Consider the following 21756-nt stretch of genomic DNA (forward strand, 5'->3'; position numbering starts at 1 on the left):
ATGGGAATTGCTGACTATGGGCTGATTGGAGTGGAGAGAGGTGGCCTATGTTGGCATCATGTTTTGTCCACTCTGGAGCATCTAACTGATGGCTTAACAGGTTGTCACCTACCTAGAGCAGGGGTGGGCAAACTTTTTGGCCCAAGGGCCATAACTGGGTATAGAAACTGTATGGCAGGCCATGAATGCTTACAAAATTGGGGTTGGGGTGTAGGCTCTGGCTGGGGGTACGGGCTCCGGGTTGGGGCCAGAAATGAGGAGTTCAGGATGCGGGAGGGGGCTCTGGGCTGGAGGAGGGGTGTGTGGGGGGGGTGAGGTGAGGGCTCCAGCTGGGGGTGTGAACTCTGGGGTGGGGCTGGGGATGAGGAGTTTGGGGTGCAGAAGGGTGCTCTGGGCTGGGACCGAGGGGTTCGGAGGGCGGGAGGGGTATCAGGGCTGGGGCAAGGGGTTGGGGCAAGAGGGAGTGGCTCAGGGTGAGGCTCAGGTGGTGCTTACCTCAAGTGTCTCTCGGAAGCAGCAACACATCCCCCCTCTGACTCCTACGCGGAGGCGCGGCCAGGCAGCTCTGCTGCACGCTGTTCCGTCTGCAGGCGCCGCCCCTGCAGCTCCCATTGGCCGTGGTTCCTGGCCAATGGGAGCTTCAGGGGCAGCGCTTGGGATGGGGGCAGCGTGCAGAGTAGAGCCAGAGGGGGGACATGCCGCTGCTTCCGGGAGCCGCACAGAGCTGCCCAGAGCTCCAGAGTGGGGCAAGCCCCAGACCCCGCTCCCTAGCGGGAGCTCGAGAGCCGGATTAAAGTGGCTGGCGGGCCGGATCTGGCCCGTGGCCCATAGTTTGCCCACCCCTGATCTTGAGGTTGTGGTGATTCATTTGGGAGACAATGATCTGCATCTTATTCCTGATGTGCATTTCATGTGTTCTATTAAGAGCGGATTAAGACTGCATCAGAGATTTGTGTCCAGCAGCAGTGATTGATTTCTCTGAGTTGGCTGAGTGTCTGAGTAACTAACTGCTACAGTGACAATATGATTAATATTAATAAGTGTTGGTAGAACATTAAATCAGGAAATTGGAGGGCTTATTGCTGACTGAAAATATTTACTGTATGGCAAAGAAACTGCAAGCTCTGCCACCTCCCTCTTTCTCAGAGATGGGGTACATCTGTCGGGCAGGTTCTCTCTCTCTCTCTCTCTCTCCAAACTCCACTGTCCAGCCATTCTGAGTCATGCAAAGATATATGTAGACATTACAGGTCAACTACAGACATTGCAGCCAGCACATGGCTTGGTGCTTGAACTGTGCCATGAAGTGGCTGTGGAGCAGCACAAGAGCTAGCTGAACCATGCTGCTGGCCCACATATCATTCTGGCCATGAGCAGTTGGTCCTGCTCCCTGTTCGTCCTCTTTATCCCGGAACTTCTGGAGCTGTCCCTCCTCATGGAGTTTGCCCCTCTCCTCCTTCATTTTCTTAAAAGCCTTGGTCCTCCTCCTCCTGATCCCGCTGCTGGCTAATTGTGACACTCCGAATCCTAGGTGAGAGGCTTCAGCGAGATGCGTACCCAGCTTGCAGTGGGTGGCCTGGGTATAGTGGGAAGGAGGCTTGTTTGGAAGGGGAAATGTGAATAGATCAGTGGCGAGACTGGGGGAAGGGGTGTTGAAGGATGTGGGGGGAGGCTGGGGAAGGATAGACTCAGTATGCAAACTGTGGGGCGTGATATGTACAGTTGCCTAAATGGCTACTAACTACTACCAACAACATATCTTTTCCTGTTTAGAAAACTAGGAAATTCAGTAGCAAAAATTAATACACATACCTTTGCTTTGCTAGCATCGCAGTAGGTGAAAGCTACATGTTTGTCACCTCCTTCTTCAACCCATTTACTTTCATCTACATGATTTTTTCTAGCACTATTAAAGCACACACACAAAAAGTTATCTACACCATCTTCCTTTTGGTTCCCTGGAGCTGGCAGTAGCCAATGGGAAATAATTGCATACACTCCAGGTGCAATAAATGTGTTAGTTTTACCTGCACTAAATGGTGGAGGCAGTAGTTGTGCCTGCTTGGTAAAGGTGTGTTTCTGGGACATGAGGACATCTGGATTAATTTGAGATATCTGTGATTTTGATATGAAATCTATGTTTTGCACCTTCTGATGTGAGCAAAGGAAAGATCTGCATGTGTACCTTCAGGATCCAGTATGCATCATTTCAGTGTAGAATTGTCTATGTTATATAATTAGCAGGACAAGGATCTTACTACAAAGGATATTGTCAGTGATGAGCTGGGATACAAGAGCAGTCTAAGCATTTATTATCTGCATGCACTCTGGGTGAAGTGTGTAGTCTGTCCAATGTAGCTGTACTGAACTCTAGAGGCATTAGTGAGGTGAGTTTACGAGATCTGTGGATTACTTTGAGGGATGTGACAGAGTAGTGATTGTGATATGAGAAGATCTGTGTTTTGCACCCTCTTATGTCTGAGAAAAGAGAAGAGGTGCATGTGTACCTTCAGGATGCAGTAAATCTCATTTCCATACAGAATTAGGTAGATTATGTCAATAGCAGGGCATAAGGCTTGTATTACAAAAAATATTGTCAGCAGTGAGAGGAATATGAGAGGATTGTAATAGTGAAAATGTAAGTTGAAATGGCATCCTGTGAGTAAGTATAAAGGAATTGTAAAAGGCGTTGTAAATTGCACACATGTGGATTCTTTCTAGGGTGTTGACTAAGTATGCGAGTGTACCCCAGAATCTGGAACCTCCTATATATAATAGTGCCAAGGACCAGTATGAGGATGTGTTATGTGCATATTGAGGTAATATGCTCAAAGAGGATGGAGGGAAAGTGGTGTGGGCAACCTTTTATTTTTCTTTTTTGTCCTTTAATAGTGATAGATGGAATCCTGTGGATGAGTGAAGGGCTTAAAAGGAGGTGAAGAACTCCTGTGGAGTTGGCAGAGTAAAGGTTTGTGTGTTAATGGGGTATATTAGGACACTGCTGAAAGAGGGCAGAGTTAAGTTTGCCTGGGAAACTTTAACTGCATTTCCTGGTTTTCAGAAGTCTGCGTTTTGCTCAACTCAGCATTATGCTAGGGCACAACATGCCACCAAGCAACTTTAACTCTGTGTTCACATAGGCTTTTGCTATTGAATTTGGCCCGGTGTTTCTGTAAATTTTGCTAAAAAGAATTCCTTAAATGTATGTATGTCCCTTTGCTTTCTTCTTAAATATTTGTTTCATGATTTTCTCTTATTCACTGGAACCCACTTAAAAAAAAGAGAACATATGGTTACCAGTGTTGAAGGTAGATCAGGATACTAGAGGGAGTTCACTATGTTTAGTCACTGCCTTCATGGATCTTGATGTCAGTGTAGCATTGTATCATCTCATGGTAACAGGGCAGAATAAGAGGAAAAGAAGGGCATATCTAAAGGAAATTCTTGTGTTCAAACAGGCCTATACACCACCAAAAAAAAAAAAAGTGCATGTGTACAGTATGTTGAGCTCAGAGGGGCTACATCTCTGGTGCTTTCCAACATTTTCTTCTAAATGCCATCACATAGACTTGGTCACGATTGTGAATGTGTGCTGATCTGAAAACAAATAGGAATGAGGATTCTTGGGGTAGCTGGGGAAGGGGTTCTTCCCCAAAACCTCTTAAAATATTGGATGCAATCTTCTGTATTTTAGGCAATATTTGGAAAACATTTATTCAAAATCTATAGGGGGTGGATGGGGCAACCAGTGGCATGTTTGGAAGGTTTCCTTCTTTCCCTGTCTTCCTGAGCATCTGTTAGAGTCAATTGGAGCTGCTGGATGTTCAGCACTTAAAAATCCAGCTGCTTGTTTAGATCTCAAAATATGAATTTAAGTGCCAGTTTTGAAAATCTTGCTAAATCTGGCAATATTCAAAATTGGTGGGCTATTTTTGTTGAAGAAGAAAGCAGAGAACTTCAGCTGTCTGAAACTGAATCTGAGCATGAAAGAGATGGTGCAGATGGGTAAAGGAAAATATTTTGAAGAATTTGCTGCCAGTGTACAGTCTCCTTTGGTTGAAGGTTCATATCCACAGTTGGCAGGGCCGGCTCTAGGCACCAGCAGAACAAGCTGGTGCTTGGGGCGGCACATTTTTAGGGGCAGCATGGCCGGCGCCAGAATGCCGCCCCTAAAAATGTGTCCCAGCCGCCCTAGCTCACCTCCGCTGCTGCTGCCACAGCGCGCAAAACAGCTGATTCGCACGCCGCTACTCGCCCTCCCTCCCAGGCTCTCAAACCTGGGAGGGCGGGGGAGATCCCGAGCGGCCGTTTCATGCGCCGCTGCTCCCCCTCCCTCCCAGGCTTGAGAGCCTGGGAGGGAGGGGGAAAAGCGGCGCCCGCGCCGGGGCCACACAGAGTTTCCCCCTCCCTCCGAGGCTCTCAAACCTGGGAGGGAGGGAGGGGGAGACTCCGAGTGGCTGCGGTGCGGGCGCCGCTTCTCCCTCTCCCTCCCCCCTAGGCTTGAGAGCCTGGGGGGAGGAGGCAGGGCTGGGGATTTGTGGAAGGGGCGGAGTTGAGGCGGGGCCGGGGATGGGGTAATTAAAGAAGGGGGGGGCGGCCAAAATTGTTTTTGCTTTGGGCAGCAAAAATCCTAGAGCCGGCCCTGACAGTTGGTCAATTCAGTCTGTAGTCCAGGAGTACTCTTGGATTCCTCAGTGACTCTGAGCTCTCACATACCAACAGACATAAGTAATGCTTTCTGTCACTTCTGGTTGGCTAGGAGACTCCATTATTCTGGTGGGCAAACAGCTGGTCTCAGTTATTGATGCCTTCCTCATCTCTCAGCTAGACTACAGCAATGCAGTATAGTTGGATATGAAGCCTTCAGCACTTAGGAAACTAGTACAACTAGTACAAAACGGTACAGGGCATCGTCTCAGCAACACAGCCTACAGTGAGTATATCAGACCTGTCCTCCACTCTCTTCACTGGCTTCTCATAGAATTTTGTGTCAAGTTCAGGGTTTCAGTCCTCCTCAAAGCACTCCATGGTCTGTGCCTGGGATAGCAAAAAGATCATGGTCAACAGCTCCATTCCTATGACATAATGTAACTCTTGACAGTAAGAGTGAAGCTCATCTGTGCAGGAAGTAGAACTTTCTTGGGTGGCAGTTGCAGTCTGGGACTGTCGAATGAAGACTAAGAAACATCACAGACTTCACTTTCTGCTGCAAGTGCAAGGCACATTTCTTTTATTTTGCCTTCTCTAATATAAACACATAGCAACAGGTATATTAAAAAAAAAACCTACCAAAACAAGACACTCCACTGCACTTGTTTCTACCCCTTAAGAGCGGATGAGAGACCTGAACGTGACAATTGTGTAGTCACATTGCTTAGTGCACTACTGGAAGGAACTCAGATACTATGGTGATGAGTGCAGTATAAAAACCTATGTAGAATAGAGTAGAATAGTTATGTCCTTTGTTCTGGAGAGAAGACAGGTGAACAGCAATCTGCAGTGAATGCATGTTCTCTATTACAATAACCAGTGCTGAAAAGTGTAGAGTCAGTTCTCTAGGTGTGTGCTGCATTGCAGTGTATTGCTCTAAGCTAGAAAACTACAAACTGTTGCCTTGGGAACTGCTCTGCTCTTGTCATTTTTGACAAGTTATATGCTTGATGTGTCCATAACACTTGGCCCTGATGATTGTAACCACTGTTAGCAGTGAAAAGGGTTGTAATGGTAAAAATGCAGTATAGTTGGATATGAAGAATTTTTTTTTTTTTTACAAAGAATAATTACAAAGAATTGCTTAATGGAATACAAAGATTTTATTTTTTGGCTGATTTTTAAATTGAGTTGTATGTACTGATATGAATGTAATCTTTGTGTATCACTTTTACGAGAGCCAAAATCCAGCCGGTTATTTAGTATGAACTAATGTAAGTACAAATAGTAACTTGTCGCTGTCATTCTGTGATAGCCCAGCACACAAAAATAAAAGAAAAAGTATTCATTTAGGTGGATGGTATACATATGTGAATTTTAAGGCTATCATTTATAAAAGTTCAATTCCTATCATACTGCATTATTATTCAGAAAAAACTGATGTATTAGAAAGAAAAACACTGTGCCAAAGTATCTGCTAAATGCCTGTCTTTCGCCAGTTGTAGCTTCACTTTTCAGTATATAACCATGAATAACAGTTTGTTTACAATCTACATATATTTAGATTTAAATCTATATTAAGAAATGGTGATTTTGCAGCAACATGAAAGAATAAAGTAAATCTAAAATTAGTTCTGATTCTTCTAAGCCAAACATTATTAAATCAATGACAGAATAATTGATTTGTACCATGTGCACTCTCTGAGATTGCCATTTGTAACTTAACTAAAATAACAGTCCTGAATTCTTAATCACATTTTGACATACAGTACATAGCAGATATTGAGATGAATATGTTTTTAAATGGTTATTTTGAAGTGGAACTAACATGTTGAATAATGATTACTGTATTAACTGGTAAAGATTAAATGACACACAAGGAAATATTCATATTTTCAGATTCATTTTACTGACACCTTCTTTTTTCTTTTTTCCTCTCTAGGTCCTCCTAGCCAGCAGTTTTGTGCCAGTGTATGCAGGAATTAAAGCAGTGGAATATAAAGGAGAGGTAATATTGTGATGTTTGAAGACTTGGATATTTAATTACAAAAGCATTTTTCATTTGTGACATCAAAATCTCAGATGAATTTGGGGGCTGGGGAGAAGGGAGAATCACAAGTCCATTGTTTCGTTACACACTGATCGTTATTTATTTAACACTGTAGATGAAAAGAGCACTAAAGGAAGTCATTGCAATCCATTCTTATACAAACATAGCGAACGCCAGAGACACTATACATTTGGAAATGGTAGTGACCTGAAAGCAGCATTCTTAAAATGTTAATATAATATCCAGTTGTTTATCTAGTCTGATGGGCTGCTAATGATTACAGTATTGTTTGTAACACAAAAATCTCTAGGTAATTTTTTCCTTCTAAAAATTGTAGTTGGACTCAGCTGAGATGTACCAAAATGTTAATGTTACATTTAGTGTTTTTCCTCCCATCAGATCTTTTGCAGAATAAGTTCAAATAAATCATATTGCGCATCACTGAAATGCATTCATCTTTGGCAATTTAGTATTTGGCTGCCAAGAGAAAGCTTGAGTTCATTTCCTGGTTGTTGGAATGATGTATGTAGTAGTGCCTTGTACAATTCAACTCCACTGATGACCTATCTGGCACGTAAGAGCACCACCCTAGCCATTAACCTCAGTCTGAGGGGTCAGACCATGATGAAAGGTCCCCCAGAAATTCAGTAGCAACCTCACTCTTTGCCAGATGGAGTCATTTGGATGTTGATCTTGTTTTCACAATTCAGGGTACATACACTGGAAGTCAAAAGCACTCTATTACTTGAATGGGACGAAATCTCTTTGTAAATCTAAGGCTATCTCTATACTGCACATCAGTTGTGGCAGCACATAGGGTATGTGTAGCTACATGCCACAGTGAAAAACAGGCTGCGTCCACATTGTAGTGTGAAGCTACACATATCAGTTAAAGGCTCTGCCAAGAGGAAGGCAGTGGGGAAAGACTCCAGCAGCGGGGAGCTGGCAGAGCCTTTCCCCACTGCTGGAGTCTTTCTCTGCTGCCAGAGAAGGCTCCTGCAGTGGGCAGACAGCAGGTTGCTACATTGCTAAAAAGAGCAGTGTAGATGGGGGAGGCACTGCTTGGGCAACTATTGAGCCATGTAGGTTATATACCTGGGTACATATGCACAGGCTTCAGGTGTGTCTTTTCTTGCTTAATCAGTCCCTTACCGTCTTCACTGCTATTTGTACCCCTGCTAGGGGGCTAGCTTTGTATATTCTCTACACTAAGAAGTTTGCAGTAGTTTTTTCAGTGTTTGGCAAGAAGTTGAAAGGATAGGCCATTTCAGATCAGAAGTTACCTGGTCTGGCTCAGTTAGTGTTGTCCAAGAGGACTTAGATTCCATTCCACTAAAGGAAGGGCAGATATGTGGACAATTTGGGGGAAGTAGTACTTCATTTGTTTAGGAGTACTCAGTCTTCCTCCTGAAACTTGTTGCTAATCCCCTAAAGTGGAGAGCAACAGAAGATTATTGCATTTGATGTGAAGGGGAATTTATAGGCAATTAGAAAGTGTGGGGTCTTTCACCCTGTGTTCCAGAATGCTTAAAGAGTGGATGAGACATGCAAAAATTTTACTGCTTGGTGATGGTTCTGTGGCTCATGAAGCAAAGCATGTGACTCTTAAAAAAATGGTTCTGCAGATGCAATATATTTAGAGAATTTCATTTACTGGTCTGTGTAGATTCCATTAAGCCCAGCCCTCATGCTTTACATCCTCAATTTGAGTTTCTGGGTTGGTTTTCATTGCACACTATTTCAGAATTTCCCCTATCTTTGCACTTTGAGCCACTTATAATAATTCAGAAGTTTTTGCATTTTCAGTCAGTGTTCATAGCTCTAAAGGTACTGTGTAATGGCATGGAAATTAATTGGAACTGGGACTGCAGTGCTTAAGCCTATGGAACAAATGATTTGTAATTCAGCCCCTTTTAGAAGTTGTGTATGGTCTCACAAATGTTGAAGTTTTGAGGAGGGGCATTTTGCAATATAAACAAAATTAGAAAAAAAAAGTTGAAAGTTTGAGTTGTGAGATTACAAAGTTGGACATGTTAAACTGTTAGAAAAATGGGAATTTAAAGAAAGTAGGATGTGAGATTCTTATTAAAAATACAGTAGTGTAAGTAATACATAGTTGGTGACAACCCAATTGTTCTGGGGGACCAGGCAAAAAGAAGACTGTCATAGAGTCACAATATGTGGGCATGTGAGAGAGGGAGCATCTTCTGGAATTGTCAGATTTGGAGTTGGCTACAGAGGGAAGGCCAGGTTACAGAATCACATGGCTGGTCACAGATAGGGAGCTGGTCCCAGGGCAACTGCCCTTGTAGAGCTGAAAAATAGGCTGGCCTACAGCAGAGACCAGTCCACTATAGAGGTAGCTTTGCAGCCAAATGGTGGAATATGGAGAGCCCCAGAAGAGCTGCTGAACCAGAAGATGTTATAGACAGAGGTAATGCTTGCTATACGTTGGTCACCTCATTAATTATTGCTAGGGTCTTGCAGTGTCCTTCTAATTGAAGGACTGGTTTCACTTCATGTGACAAAGGCCATAAACCATTTTCAGACAGAGTAGAGGTAATTGGCTCTTTTGGAAAGCTATCACAACCGCATTTCCTGTGACTGAATCCCAGAGGTGTCTTCGTCATCTGCCATTAAGTTTACAGAAATTTGCACTGTTTTGCACTTGGATAGTGGGCACTTATTAATTGTGCACATGCCATCAGCTCATTCCTCCAATGAGGACTTAATATCTCTTGTGTTGTTTGTAGGAATACAATTTACGATTAGTAAAATAACAAAGTTATAAAGTTTTGAAAATTGTTTCAGCCAAGTACAAAATTTGTGTTTTTTTGGGAGGTCAAAGCCTTACTCAGATATCTCTTTAAGCATAAAACAAATTCAGTCTAGTTTAGCAAACGCATGAATTTTGGTGTAGATTTGGTGAGGCATACTCTAGCTTCCAAATTAGGGAAGATAATCTTCTGACCCAAGTTAATATATAAATATAATAATAGTTTAGACATGAATAATTTATTGAAATTGATTGATAGGTGTTGTTTCCCCAAAAAGCTTAACCAGTCAGGATAATGCTAGTTAATGTCAGAAAATTATAAAATGTCCTTGTTTCCACAGCAGGTGCATGGAATAGCAACTATTAACTTCATGGTAACTCAGAACACTGTTAATATAATGAAACAAATTGCTATAATTAAATTGGGAAACATAATATGTTACTATTACCATTGCCATCATGTGGCATAGTTTTTTTAACCTTTTTTGAAGATCTGATACTCATCTCCTGTCAGCATTCTGTCATTGATTTTCATAGCCAGAATGTGTGCGCTTTTGTCCCTTGAGTTATGTTATCCAAATTGTCTTAGCATTGGGCAAGCAAAGAATAAATGGAGTACCACACCTGATTTTTTAAAGATTGCTATAATATGCCAATTGGCTAATGTAGTGTTTTTTGATCTAGGGGGTTATCTTTAAATTGATTATTTCAGTTACTAATTTAATAGTTCAGACAAGACTTTTGATGTATACAATCGAATTAGTGTTCAATTATTTGTTTGAGAATCCTGAAACTACGTCCGAATTCGTATCGGTGTGTACAAACTTGATACTGGTTAGCTTTACTTATGGGGGCATTCTGCACCAAAAAATTAAAAATTCCGTGCACAATATTTTGAAATTCTGCAAAATTCTTCAATTTTTTTGTCAAAATAATGCTACGTAATCATGCCAGTTTCAATTATTTTGGTAATTTATTTTGAAATACCTGTCAGCAAGTATGTCTGTAACAATACACACAAACAACAAATTCCCCCAGGAATAGAGAGTTAAAAAAAATCCCTATGACAACCTAGTTCCTGTTTCTCTGCTCCTCTCCCTCCCGCCCAGAGCCAAGCTGGGGGGCCAGGCACCCACAATCCCTCCCCCAAAGCCCAGCTGCGGGGAGGGCCCCTCGCCAGTATACCCAAACCCCTTCCTCTGACAGACCCCAGCTGTGGGCCCCTCCCACCTGACCAGATACCCGCAGCCCCTTTCGCCCTCGCTCCCTAGGGGTCCAGTGGGAAATACAGCCTGATGCTCAGTCCCAGACTTGCACGGAGTTTCCTGTGTGCCGCCCTCTCCTTCCCTCAGGGCATGCTGGGAACTGCAGCTGCCAGGAACCCTCTAGCTCCCTCCTCCTCCTCCTCCTCCTCCTGGCAGTGCCTTCTATGTGGGCTCTGCCAGGTCCAGCAGCCCCTACTGGTGGCTAGCAGCACTGCAGCTCATTTCTGTGGCGGAATGGAAATTCTGCACACAGTGTTATTCTGCAACATTCTGCATTGCGCAGTGGTGCAGAATTTCCCCAGAAGGATTTGATTGTGAGTTATAATGTGTTTACTCAAGCACTATGACAGTAATAGCTTCATTACACACTTTAGTGGTGTTTTATCTACATCCTTTCTATGATAGGTACCAATGAACTGCTCCTCTGGAAGTAATGAGAAGTCTCATGAATGGGGTAGATAAGTTCTCTTAAGTTGGCTTCTTATCTATAACTATAGTTTGACTGACCACTTCTGCAGTTTTTGTGCAGTGTGCTGCTCACAGCCCTCATAAATAAAACATGCAAGCAGTACCTTCTGTTGTAGTTACTTGGATTGTTAATTAGTTGAACAAACTGGTCTTTTAAAAATAATAAATAGTTTAAATAAAAGAAGTGTTATATAAAAGCACTCATCTGTATGATTAGATAGAAATTTTCATCTTGAACAATGGAAATTGGAATTCCAGTTGTATCTTTTAACTTTCTGCAAAAAGTTCATTTGCATCCATATTTTCATGGGCTACACATTTTTGTTTTGTTTAGAATAATTGTTCTAGAATACCCTGTTAGATCTTAGAGTTGTTATATAGATATATGCATGCACATATACATAAAACATTTCTATTGTTTATATGTGTATATACACACACACACACACACACACACGTTATATCAACATGCAAAATTGTAAATTATTAGTATTCTAAATTCTATATAATCTCTGAGGAATTCTGTTGTATTGTGCTTTTGAGGTTTTTATTTTACTGATCTTCGTATGTTCTTATTAATCTGTTAACTAAAAAACAAACAAACCAAAATTAGCGAGTCAAGATTTAAGACCAGTCCAGAGTACCAAGTATATATGAAACATTCACTAATAAAGTAATACATGTATATAATGTTACCCAGTGAACAATGAATACTTTGTGTTGTCCAGACTTTAGAATTTTGGTTTATTTGGTATTCAGGAAAACATAATGTTTCTTTTATAGTGTTCTGAGAAGTACAGTATATATTCAACATGTTTTTTAACATTTTTTTTTTGTTTATGTGTTCTAAGGGGGCCAATGACAAAGGTTCAGCACTAGAGCTGGGCAAATACTTGATTTTTCTGTTAGTTAGCGGTTTTGAAAAATTGAAAAAAATACTTGATTCGGGTTGAACTAAATTCAAAACTTGCCAAAAATAATTTTGAGTATCCCACATCATAGATCAGGGGTCGGCAACGTTCAGCATGCGGCTCGCCAGGGTAAGCACCGTGGCAGGCCGGGCCAGTTTTATTTACCCGGTGACGCGGCAGGTTCGGCCGATCGCAGCCCCCACTGGCCGCGGTTCGCCGTCCCGGGCCAATGGGGGCGGCGAGAAGCGGTGCGGGCAAGCGATGTGCTGGCCGCGGCTTCTCGCCGCCACCATTGGCCCAGGATGGCGAACCGCGGCCAGTGGGGGCCGCGATCGGCCGAATCTGCCACGTCAGCAGGAAAATAAAACTGGCCCGGCCCACCAGGGTGCTTACCCTGGCGAGCTGCGTGCCAAACGTTGCCGACCCCTGTCATAGATGAATTCCCTAGCCACCAGACTACAGAGATATTCTTTCCCTCCTTTTGGCCCAGTCACTATTCATTGGACCAAAGAGAGTGAGTAAGACTATCGCTGTAGCGTGGTGGTTAGGACACTCATCTATGATGTGGGATGCCCAAATTCAAGTCCCCACTCCAGTGACTACTTCATTGTTTATACATAGTGGGAAAGACTATGAGATATCTGCCCCAGTGTATCCCATAGTCCAGGGGTTAGGAATCATTCCTGTAATGAGGGAGAACAAGTTCAAATTCCTTCTCTACATCAGGTCAAGGGGAAATTTAAACTTGTGTCTTCCATATCCCAGGTGAATGATCAAACTAGTGGGATGGCAGTTATAAGGGAAAGGCCGTCTCCTCCTCTATCCAGAAAAATATATTTAAGGAGAAAATATATGTGAATTCATGTCAAATTCATGAATAGTTTCAGGTTGACCAAAACTGCATTTTCAACTAATAAAACATTCACTATGAAAAATTTGACCCAGCTCTAGTCAGCACATAACAAACTCTTGACTTTTTTTTTTCCAATAGAAATGGATTGATGGTGGCCTTACCAACGGCCTCCCTATTCTGCCTGTGGGACGAACAGTCACTGTTTCTCCTTTCAGTGGTCGATTAGATATCTGTCCACAAGACAAAGGACATGTAGATCTCTATATAAAAGTTGCAAAGCAAGACTTAATGGTGAGTGACTTGTTTTTAACTACTTTCGGTGATAGCATAATTATTTTTATTTTTGCTAGCTGTTTTATGTAATTTTCAAGAGCAGCTAAGATAGTTTGGTACCCAACTCCCATTGACTTTTTATGGGAATTGAGTACCTAATCTTTTTTAGGTGTGTTTAAAGAAAAAATGAAGTGTTGGATTTTCAGTTTATAAAATGAGCTCAATGGGCACATGTACATTTTTTTTAAAAGGCTACAAACTCGATACTATAGAGCAATGTTTAAAAAAAAAAAAAAAAAAGAAGTTATTCTATCCTAATACAATTCCTCCAGCAAAGGCCTGGGGAAAGATTAGATAGCATGACCTACAACTTCCAAAGTGGAGTAATTATTCCAGAATAAAGTGATTCTTATTCCAGAATAGTGTCCACACAGGGAGTTACTCTGCAGTAGCTATGCCAGTAGGGTTGTCACCTCTGAGGTACAAAAATCCAAGACATCTAGGATGATCCTGAGCCCACAAAACTGGACAGCTGGCAGTGTGTACTGAGCACACTTACAGATTTTCCAGGATAGGATGATCATGGGAAAACCTGAACAGGGCAACCTTATATGCTGATTAATTTCCTTGTGTACACAAGGTGTAAGGGCCTTCTTCATAGATTCATAGATTTTAAGGCCAGAAGAGATCACTAGATCATTTGGTCTGACCTCCTGTGTATCACAGGTCATTAAATTTCACCCAGTTACCCTTGCATAGAACCCAGTAATTTGGTATGACTAAAGCATAAATTGTCTTTGACTAAAGCATATCTTCCAGAAAGACATCCAGGCTTGATTTGAAGACCTCAAGAGATGGAAAATCCACCATTTCCCTTGGTATTTAGTTCCAATGGTTAATCACCCTCACTGTTAAAAATTTATGCCTAATTTCTAATTTAAATTTGTCTAACTTCAGCTTCCAACCATTGGTTCTTGTTGTGCCTTACTCCACTAGACTGCAGAGCCCTTTACTACCCAGTATTTTCTCTCTACACTTATGCACTGTAATGATGTCACCTCTCAATCTTATTTTTGATGAATTAACCTGATTAAGCTTGTTTAGTCTCTCACTGTAAGGCATTTTCTCACGCCCTCATAAATTTTGTGGCTCTTTTCTGCACACTCTCCAATATTTCAACATCCTTTTTAAAATGTGGACACAAGAATTTTATGCAGTATTCCAGTATCTCTTGCATCAGTGCTGTATACAGAGGTAAAACCTGTTTATACATCCAAGGATCACATAAACCCTTTTTGCCATAGCATGGCACTGGGAGCTCATGTTGAGTTGTTTGTTCTCTGGCACCTATATGCTTTCCATACTCACTGATTTCCAGGACACAGTCCCCAATTCTGTAGGTATAGCCTTGTTCCTGGTTCTTTGTTCCTAAATGTATCACCTTGCATTTGGCTGTATTAAAATACCTTTGGTTTGAATGGACCCACTTACCAAGAGATCCAGATTGTTCTATATAATTGCCGTTTTCCTCATTACTTACCGCCCTGACAGTTTTAGTGTTGTATGCAAATTTTATCAGAAGTGATTTTATATTTACCTCCAGCTCATCAATGAAATGTTGAATAGTGTCTGGACTAGTACTTATACCTGCAGAACTTCACTAGAAATATCCCATTCAACATGAATTCCCCATTGACAACTATTTTGAGATTTATGTCAGTTAGCTAGTTCTTAATCCCTTTAATGTGTTCTTTATTGATAGTTTGTGGTGCTAATTTTTAATCAGAATGTGGGGCTGTATTAAGTCAAACACATTACAAGTCGAAATATATTAGGACTATGCCTGGGATCGGCAACCTTTGGCATGCAGCTTGCCAAGGTAAGCCCCCTGGCAGGCCGGGCTGGTTTGTTTACCTTCCGCGTTCGCAGGTTCAGCTGATTGCGGCTCCCACTGGCCGTGGTTTGCCAGTCCAGGCCAATGGGGGCTGCGGGAAGCCGCAGCCAGCACATCCCTCAGCCCGCGCCGCTTCCCGCATTGGCCTGGGACGGCAAACCGCAGCCAGTGGGAGCCGCGATCGGCCGAACCTGTGGACACGGCTGGTAAACAAACCAGCCCGGCCCGCCAAGGGGCTTACCCTGGCAAGCTGCGTGCTAAAGGTTGCCGATCCCTGGTCTATGCAATTAACTTTATCAACCAAACTTGTAAGCTCCTCGAAGAATGAAATCAGTTTTGTTTGATGATACATACTTTCTGTAAAACCATGTAGACTGGCATTATTTATATTCCTACCTTTTAATGCTTTATCAAATTGAATATCCTATCCGATTTTCCATTATTTTGGCTGGGATTTATGTCAGGTTAACTAGCTATAGTTACCTGTGTCCACTTGCCCTTTTTAAGTATTGGCACAACATTAGCACTCTTCCAATTTTGTGGAATTTTTCCACTGTTCCAACACTTATTAAAAATTGACATCAGCAGCGGGGAGCTGGCAGAGCCTTTCCCCACTGCTGGAGTCTTTCTCTGCTGCCAGAAAAGGCTCCTCAGTCAACTCTTCAGGACTCATGGGTGGAAGTTATCTGGGTCTGCTGATTGAAAAATATTTATTCCTAGTAGATGATGATTGACTAACTTCTTTTGTTACTAATGGGCTGGAAAGTACATCATCCACATCTGAAATGAATATTTCATCCCCTTTCTTTCAAAATATCGGGCAGAAATATTTATGGAACTTTTCTGCATCATTATTAACAATTTTACCATCTCCATCTGTTAACAAGGGAATATGGGGTAGTATACCATTTGAGGGATTTCTTTTGTTCCTAATATACTGCAAGCCAAACCAGTAAGGGATTTGTCATTGATTGCCCGTAATGCTTGTGCCTTAAATGCTCTGCTGCTGTGGCTCAGCCTGGATACCGAAAGCCTGCAGACAAGCCATGCACTGAGTGTCTGTGATAAGCAGGTCTGAACCAGCAACTCTGATTCCAGCAGCCTGCTTGTTAAACCCTAGCCACAGTCCAGTATACACCAGCTCTGCAAGATGACCCAAATATTCCTCCCCAGTCTCAGTTTTTCTCAAAAGCATGTGCTCTGCAATGTCTAGTTCTTCCCTGGACCATTCAGTGGAATAAGAAGGGTCGTTTGTTCCTCTAAAGAGACAAAATGCACAGCTTTATCACTTTAACTGGAGCTAGCAATCATTTTGTTTCAAACACAGCACTGGGTTGGTATAGCTTGAAAATAAAACAAGTTGGATATAGAATTTTAAGTGTGCTCAAGTACAAAAGATAGTATTAGAAATGGTTCTAACCAAATAAAAGTGAAAAATGCTTTCTAGTGTGTAACCTACAGCCTTTGTTCAAGGTAGTTTCCTTATCAGTCAACCTTCCAGCAAGATGGCTGACCACCCCTCTGGTCAAGATGTCCCACAAAGTTTATAGTGTTTGTTTCCTTTGTCATCTTAGGGGGTCTTTGCTTCTATCTTTTATAATCTAGTGAACTTCAGTAATTGACTCTTCTGAAGGTTACCCCACCACACACACCCAAAGTAAAGCTCATTCAGGCTGTGAGGAAGGAGACATGGTTTCTGTTAATGAAGAACTTTCCATGGCTTCTTCCTCCACTGGTGTTTGCTAAAATGCAAATGACATGTGATTGCTTATTGACTCTGATGACCACTGGAGGCATCAGGCTGTCCTTTGTCTGGGAAAAACCTGTTTACTTGTCTGGTAAATACCTTTTCTACATTTCCTTCATATTTGTATAGCCCCTTGGGCATTTACCATAAATACACCACTCAAGAATATTAATGATCAGTGTGGTGTTAGTTTTCCAATTACATGACACCTATCAGATACTTTAACATTAATGAATTGGGGCACTTTGAGTGGATGCTGGTAGGGTCACCTGTACTTACGCTCCTTATTGTCCTTAGCCTTTCCATTCATTTTTTCCCTTGATGTCTTAACCTTCCCTTATCAATTATCTATTACTGTTTATTTCCCTTTTTCCTATTTGTTATATATTTGGGTTTTTATTTCTAATTGCTCCCTTCACTTTACTAATGAAGCAGGATGGGCTTTCAGCCAGATTTGTATTCTTTCTTGTTTATGAAATTATGGCTTTTTTGACATCTAATAAGATCTTCTTTGAGATTTTCATTCAGATTTTTCTGCCTAAATTTTTTCTCCCAATCCATTTTGCTCATAATATTCCTCATCTTTGGGAAATTAACCCTTTTGAAGCACCAGATATGTCTGGGATTGTCCTCTGTCTGCCCTTAATTGAATGTAATCATGATTCCTAGGCAAATACCAACTTCTAGTCCAATGATTGTTTTTCCATCATAATGAGGTCCAAAATAGAGCTAACTCCTTTTGGGTGCAATACTTTTGTATTAGGAAATTATCTATAATTTTTAGATACTCTCATAATTTTTTTCTATTGGTTGCTTGAGACTTCCAGTATATGTTGCTGATATTTAAAGTCCCCCCTCACAACACAATCTTTCCTTCCTCATATTAAAGACAAGTGCTTAAGAAAGTAACTAATCCTGCTTTCTCTGGTTTGATTCAGTGGTCTGTAACAGACTCCCACGAATACACTCTCCTGGGCTTTATTAGTTAGCACATTGATCTATATGCATTCAAGATCCTATGCTTCTGAGTTACAAATAACTCTAAAACAAGTAATGGTATCTTTAATATCACACCCCAATTCTTTCACCCATTCTGTCCTTCCTAAACCAAAGGATTTTAACATTCCAGTCATGTAAATCATCCCACTGTTTCAGTAGTGCCAGTTATATCAAATTTATGCTCACCAATGTAAATTTCCTATTTCTCTTGCTTGTTGTCCAGACTCCTACCACAGAACAGTTGAAAAATGTTGTGTTTTCATGTTCTATGTCACATCAGTTTAGTTTATTTATGATGCACTAGATTTGAGTTTCTACCACATTTGCCTCCTCCTCCTATGTTGCCCTCTTAGCTGCTCCAGTTAGTTTCCAGTTGGGAAGATTAGCTCCCTGCTTGTGAGATGCAGACTGTCTTTTTCCTATAGTCCTCTCTCCCAGAGCAATATGGCTCAATATTCCACAAATCCAAGCCAGGCATTCAACCGACAGTTCACTTGCAGTATTTTCTGCCTTTTTACTTGTGAAGAGAATGAGGAACTCGAGTCATATGCAGTATGACGAATTCTTTCTTATGCAGATGACCAGCACAAGGCTTTTGCACCACCGAAGTCCTAATTAAGCACTTAAAATAGATCTTAATTGGGAGTTCAGTGGTGTGCTAGTCTTCTGTACAAGAGTGAAATTACTGTGAGATACAATAAACCAATGGAAAGATTCAGGGATGTGGATGAAGTGATGAGAGAGAGATTACTTTGGCAGTGGCAGGGAGTGCTGAGGACAGACAGGAAAAGGTTGCATTATTCAAGGTAAGATGATTAGAATATGGACAAGGATTTCAGCAGTAGGAATGGTTTGGAAAGATGATTTTGTAGGTGGAATTAACATGTATATGCTATCTGCCACACATTACTTGGCTAATATTTGCATCATGTATCCATATAGAAAATAAGTTGATATCATCCAACTGAGTCATCTAGCTGAGTCTTGGTTGTATAAACAAAGTTTGGTGCCTCATCCATACATGCTAAAGAGTTTATTTGGAGGGCCCTCTGTTTTCTGCATCTGTGGAATTTGCTACAGAAGTCACTTCTTGCCCCACATTGTGCTCCAGAATCTGAGGTGTCACTTAAAACAGTTTCTAGTCCTCAGAGTTACAGAGACAACCTTGAAAATGTTAACCAAATCAATGGATACGTGTCTGAATCTGCAGTCAACCTGAAACAATAGTTCTGAGAGTTTTGAACTGCCCTATTCAACTCAGACAAGGCTCCAGAGACTTGGTGATTCCATAGTTGCAAAATTTGATTAATTATTTATTTAAAATAAAAGTAATTATTATTCTGTAATTATATTGCACCATTTATGAAGTGTGTAAGAAATAAAATATATATTAAATGAGTTAATAATTTAAACTAATAAATGTCTAATATCTTATTCATTGTAATTTTATTTATTATTGGATTAAATTACCTACAAATAAAATAGTCTTAATGAAAGAATCTAAAATGTAAAGAGGGAGAGCATATCTATAGCCAGACAATCATTACACTATCAGGATGATCAACTGGCGTCTTGAATAGTCCTTAGATTTTGGAAACATCATCTATCCATCCTAAAGGGGGGTAGGAGAGATGAAGAGACAAAGAGAACAAGAAAATCAAAATACAATAGTTGGTCCCGACAGTTGCCTAATTTAAAATACTTCTCTGTTGCAGTTGTCTGTGGCCAACCTGGTAAGGCTTAATCAAGCTTTATTCCCACCAAGTCAGAAGACGATGGAATCACTGTACCAAAATGGATTTGATGATGCTGTACATTTTCTACTAAAGGAAAACTGGTTTGAATAGATGATGTGCATGGAAAATTAACAATGTCTGATAGCTGTCAAAACAAAGTACATGTGTCACGCAGAACCCAAGATATTGCTGCCATGGTTTTTGTTTATTAAAATACAAATGCCAGAGGTATTGCATCAGTCAAAAAAATATACAGGTGCTTTGGCTGAAATTTGTGAGCATGTCAAAATGGAAAACAGTACTTACATGGTAAAAGGATCTGCTGTTTCAAATAGGTGTAATAGTAAAATCTATTAAAATTAAAAGAAGGTTGTTATTTAGGATGTATGGTACAGACTAGTGTATTACTTCATGAAATACTGAAAATATGATTGCTGACATCAATCATATATGAGACACTCATTCAGGTTATGTCCTGAAAATTTGCACTGTTTCTAGTTCTCTTAAGCTTTGAATAGTTGTGTACTTTCTCTGTTAATCTTATTTTTGTGCACAGTAATTGACTGGTTGTAATACTTCAAGCATGAACTCTAATTACAAAGAGATTGTGAGAAACAAAACAATTTAATTGAATTTCTTTAATTATAATACATGTATTTTTTTCACCATTAGAAATTTTTATCCTTTAAATCAGTTCCAGGACTTTTAAAATCCTGAAATACCCATCTGTTTCAAAATTTAAGAACTTTTTTCTGTAAAATGTTGGAAAGAAGATTGCACCAGATATAATTAATTTTATTTATGCAGTGGTTCTCTATCTACTAAATTTTAATAAACTAATTTATGTTTGGAACTTTGTCAGGTATTTATTTTGTTGTAAATTTCTCAGTACTATGGTGTTATACTTCATTGATCCATTTTGGACAAATGATCGATATTTTTTAAAAGTTTGCATAAATGCATGTTTTCCCCCTTCACTAAGGGCATAACCTGCACCACTGAAGCTAATATAAGTTTTTCCATTTACTTAAATGGGAGCAGGATGACGTCCCAAGGTCATAAGAGGGTCCCTAATAACTTTAGTGAATAATTTACAGAAATTAAGAGGCAATTTTTTGGAGACCTAATCTGAAATGTTCTGCTGAGATCAGCAGATCTCAAATGTTAGTATTTAGAGATTCAAATCATACATTTCCAACTATAGTCTAGTTCAATATCTCTATCCATCTCTCTAAAATACTATTTGACAGGGGCTAATTAAGGAAATCTAAACTATTTCAGCAAGAATTCTTTGAAAAGCTCTGACAGTTGCTTTTTTTTTTTTTTCTTCAGTAAAATCTACTCTGATAGGGTTGGCAGAGACATAACGCCAATTCCTGAGGGTCTCAACTCCCATTGGAGTTATTGGAATTCAGGTAGCTCAATAACTAACAGGTTCAGATTCTGAAGGCTTTTCTTTTGACTTCATTGGTTGAAGGATCAAGCCTTTAACCTTTATATTATGAAATGGTCACAAGTCTTTTTTTATATTTATGTATGCATTTTCAGTAACATTCCTTGTTCTTTAAAAAACATATGGCTTGGATCACATGTAGTGATTAGTCTATTTGCACTATAAAGATTAAACTGTGTGTAAATTATATAATGTTCAAATGAACAATGGCAAGTACGCCGCGGTCTATGTAATGGAAAATATATAGATGAGAATTTGAAAGCATCTACTACACTTGTTTATAAACCAAGCCCTAGCAAAGAAAATACTGCACAATTGCAGAATTTATGTTGAAACTTAGACTAACTGGGACTGGAGTCTGCAAATAATAAATTAATATCTGGAAGCAATGTGATTCAAGTGCTTTTTGTGTTGCCTCCTTTCTAGCACAAAGAAATTACTGTAACTAGAGATAAAATGCCATTTCCTTGAACACCAGCGTAAAAATAAATATAAATGTTACTTACATGTTCTTTAAAGCAACAAATTTTTCCCTTCCCAGATGTGGAAAGGTCCCATGGATATTACGTCATTGACTCATTTAGTTTGTGATCCACTACAACCCCCATATCTTTTTCTGCAATACTCCTTCCTAGGCAGTCATTTCCTATTTTGTATCTGTGCAGTTGCTTGTTCTTTCCT

General features: G+C 40.5%; 1 protein-coding gene across 4 annotated transcripts in view; it reads left to right on the top strand.

The window, feature by feature from the left end:
- Positions 1-21460, top strand: part of PNPLA4 (patatin like phospholipase domain containing 4) — a 43378-nt gene extending 21918 nt beyond the window's left edge. For 3 of the 4 annotated variants that reach the window (XM_054008178.1, XM_054008186.1, XM_054008205.1), the window contains 3 exons: positions 6593-6658; positions 13112-13264; positions 19602-21460. In XM_054008178.1, the coding sequence (XP_053864153.1) occupies positions 6593-6658; positions 13112-13264; positions 19602-19733 (351 nt within the window). In that variant the 3' untranslated portion in view covers positions 19734-21460. Of the gene's footprint in view, positions 1-6592; positions 6659-13111; positions 13265-14065; positions 14948-19601 lie in introns of those variants that run through there. The other variant, XM_054008196.1, reaches the window with a different exon arrangement.
- The last annotated feature ends 296 nt before the right edge of the window (positions 21461-21756 follow it).

Source organism: Malaclemys terrapin, chromosome 1, assembly GCF_027887155.1.
Source record: "Malaclemys terrapin pileata isolate rMalTer1 chromosome 1, rMalTer1.hap1, whole genome shotgun sequence".
In the NCBI taxonomy this organism is placed as follows: Eukaryota; Metazoa; Chordata; order Testudines; family Emydidae; genus Malaclemys; species Malaclemys terrapin.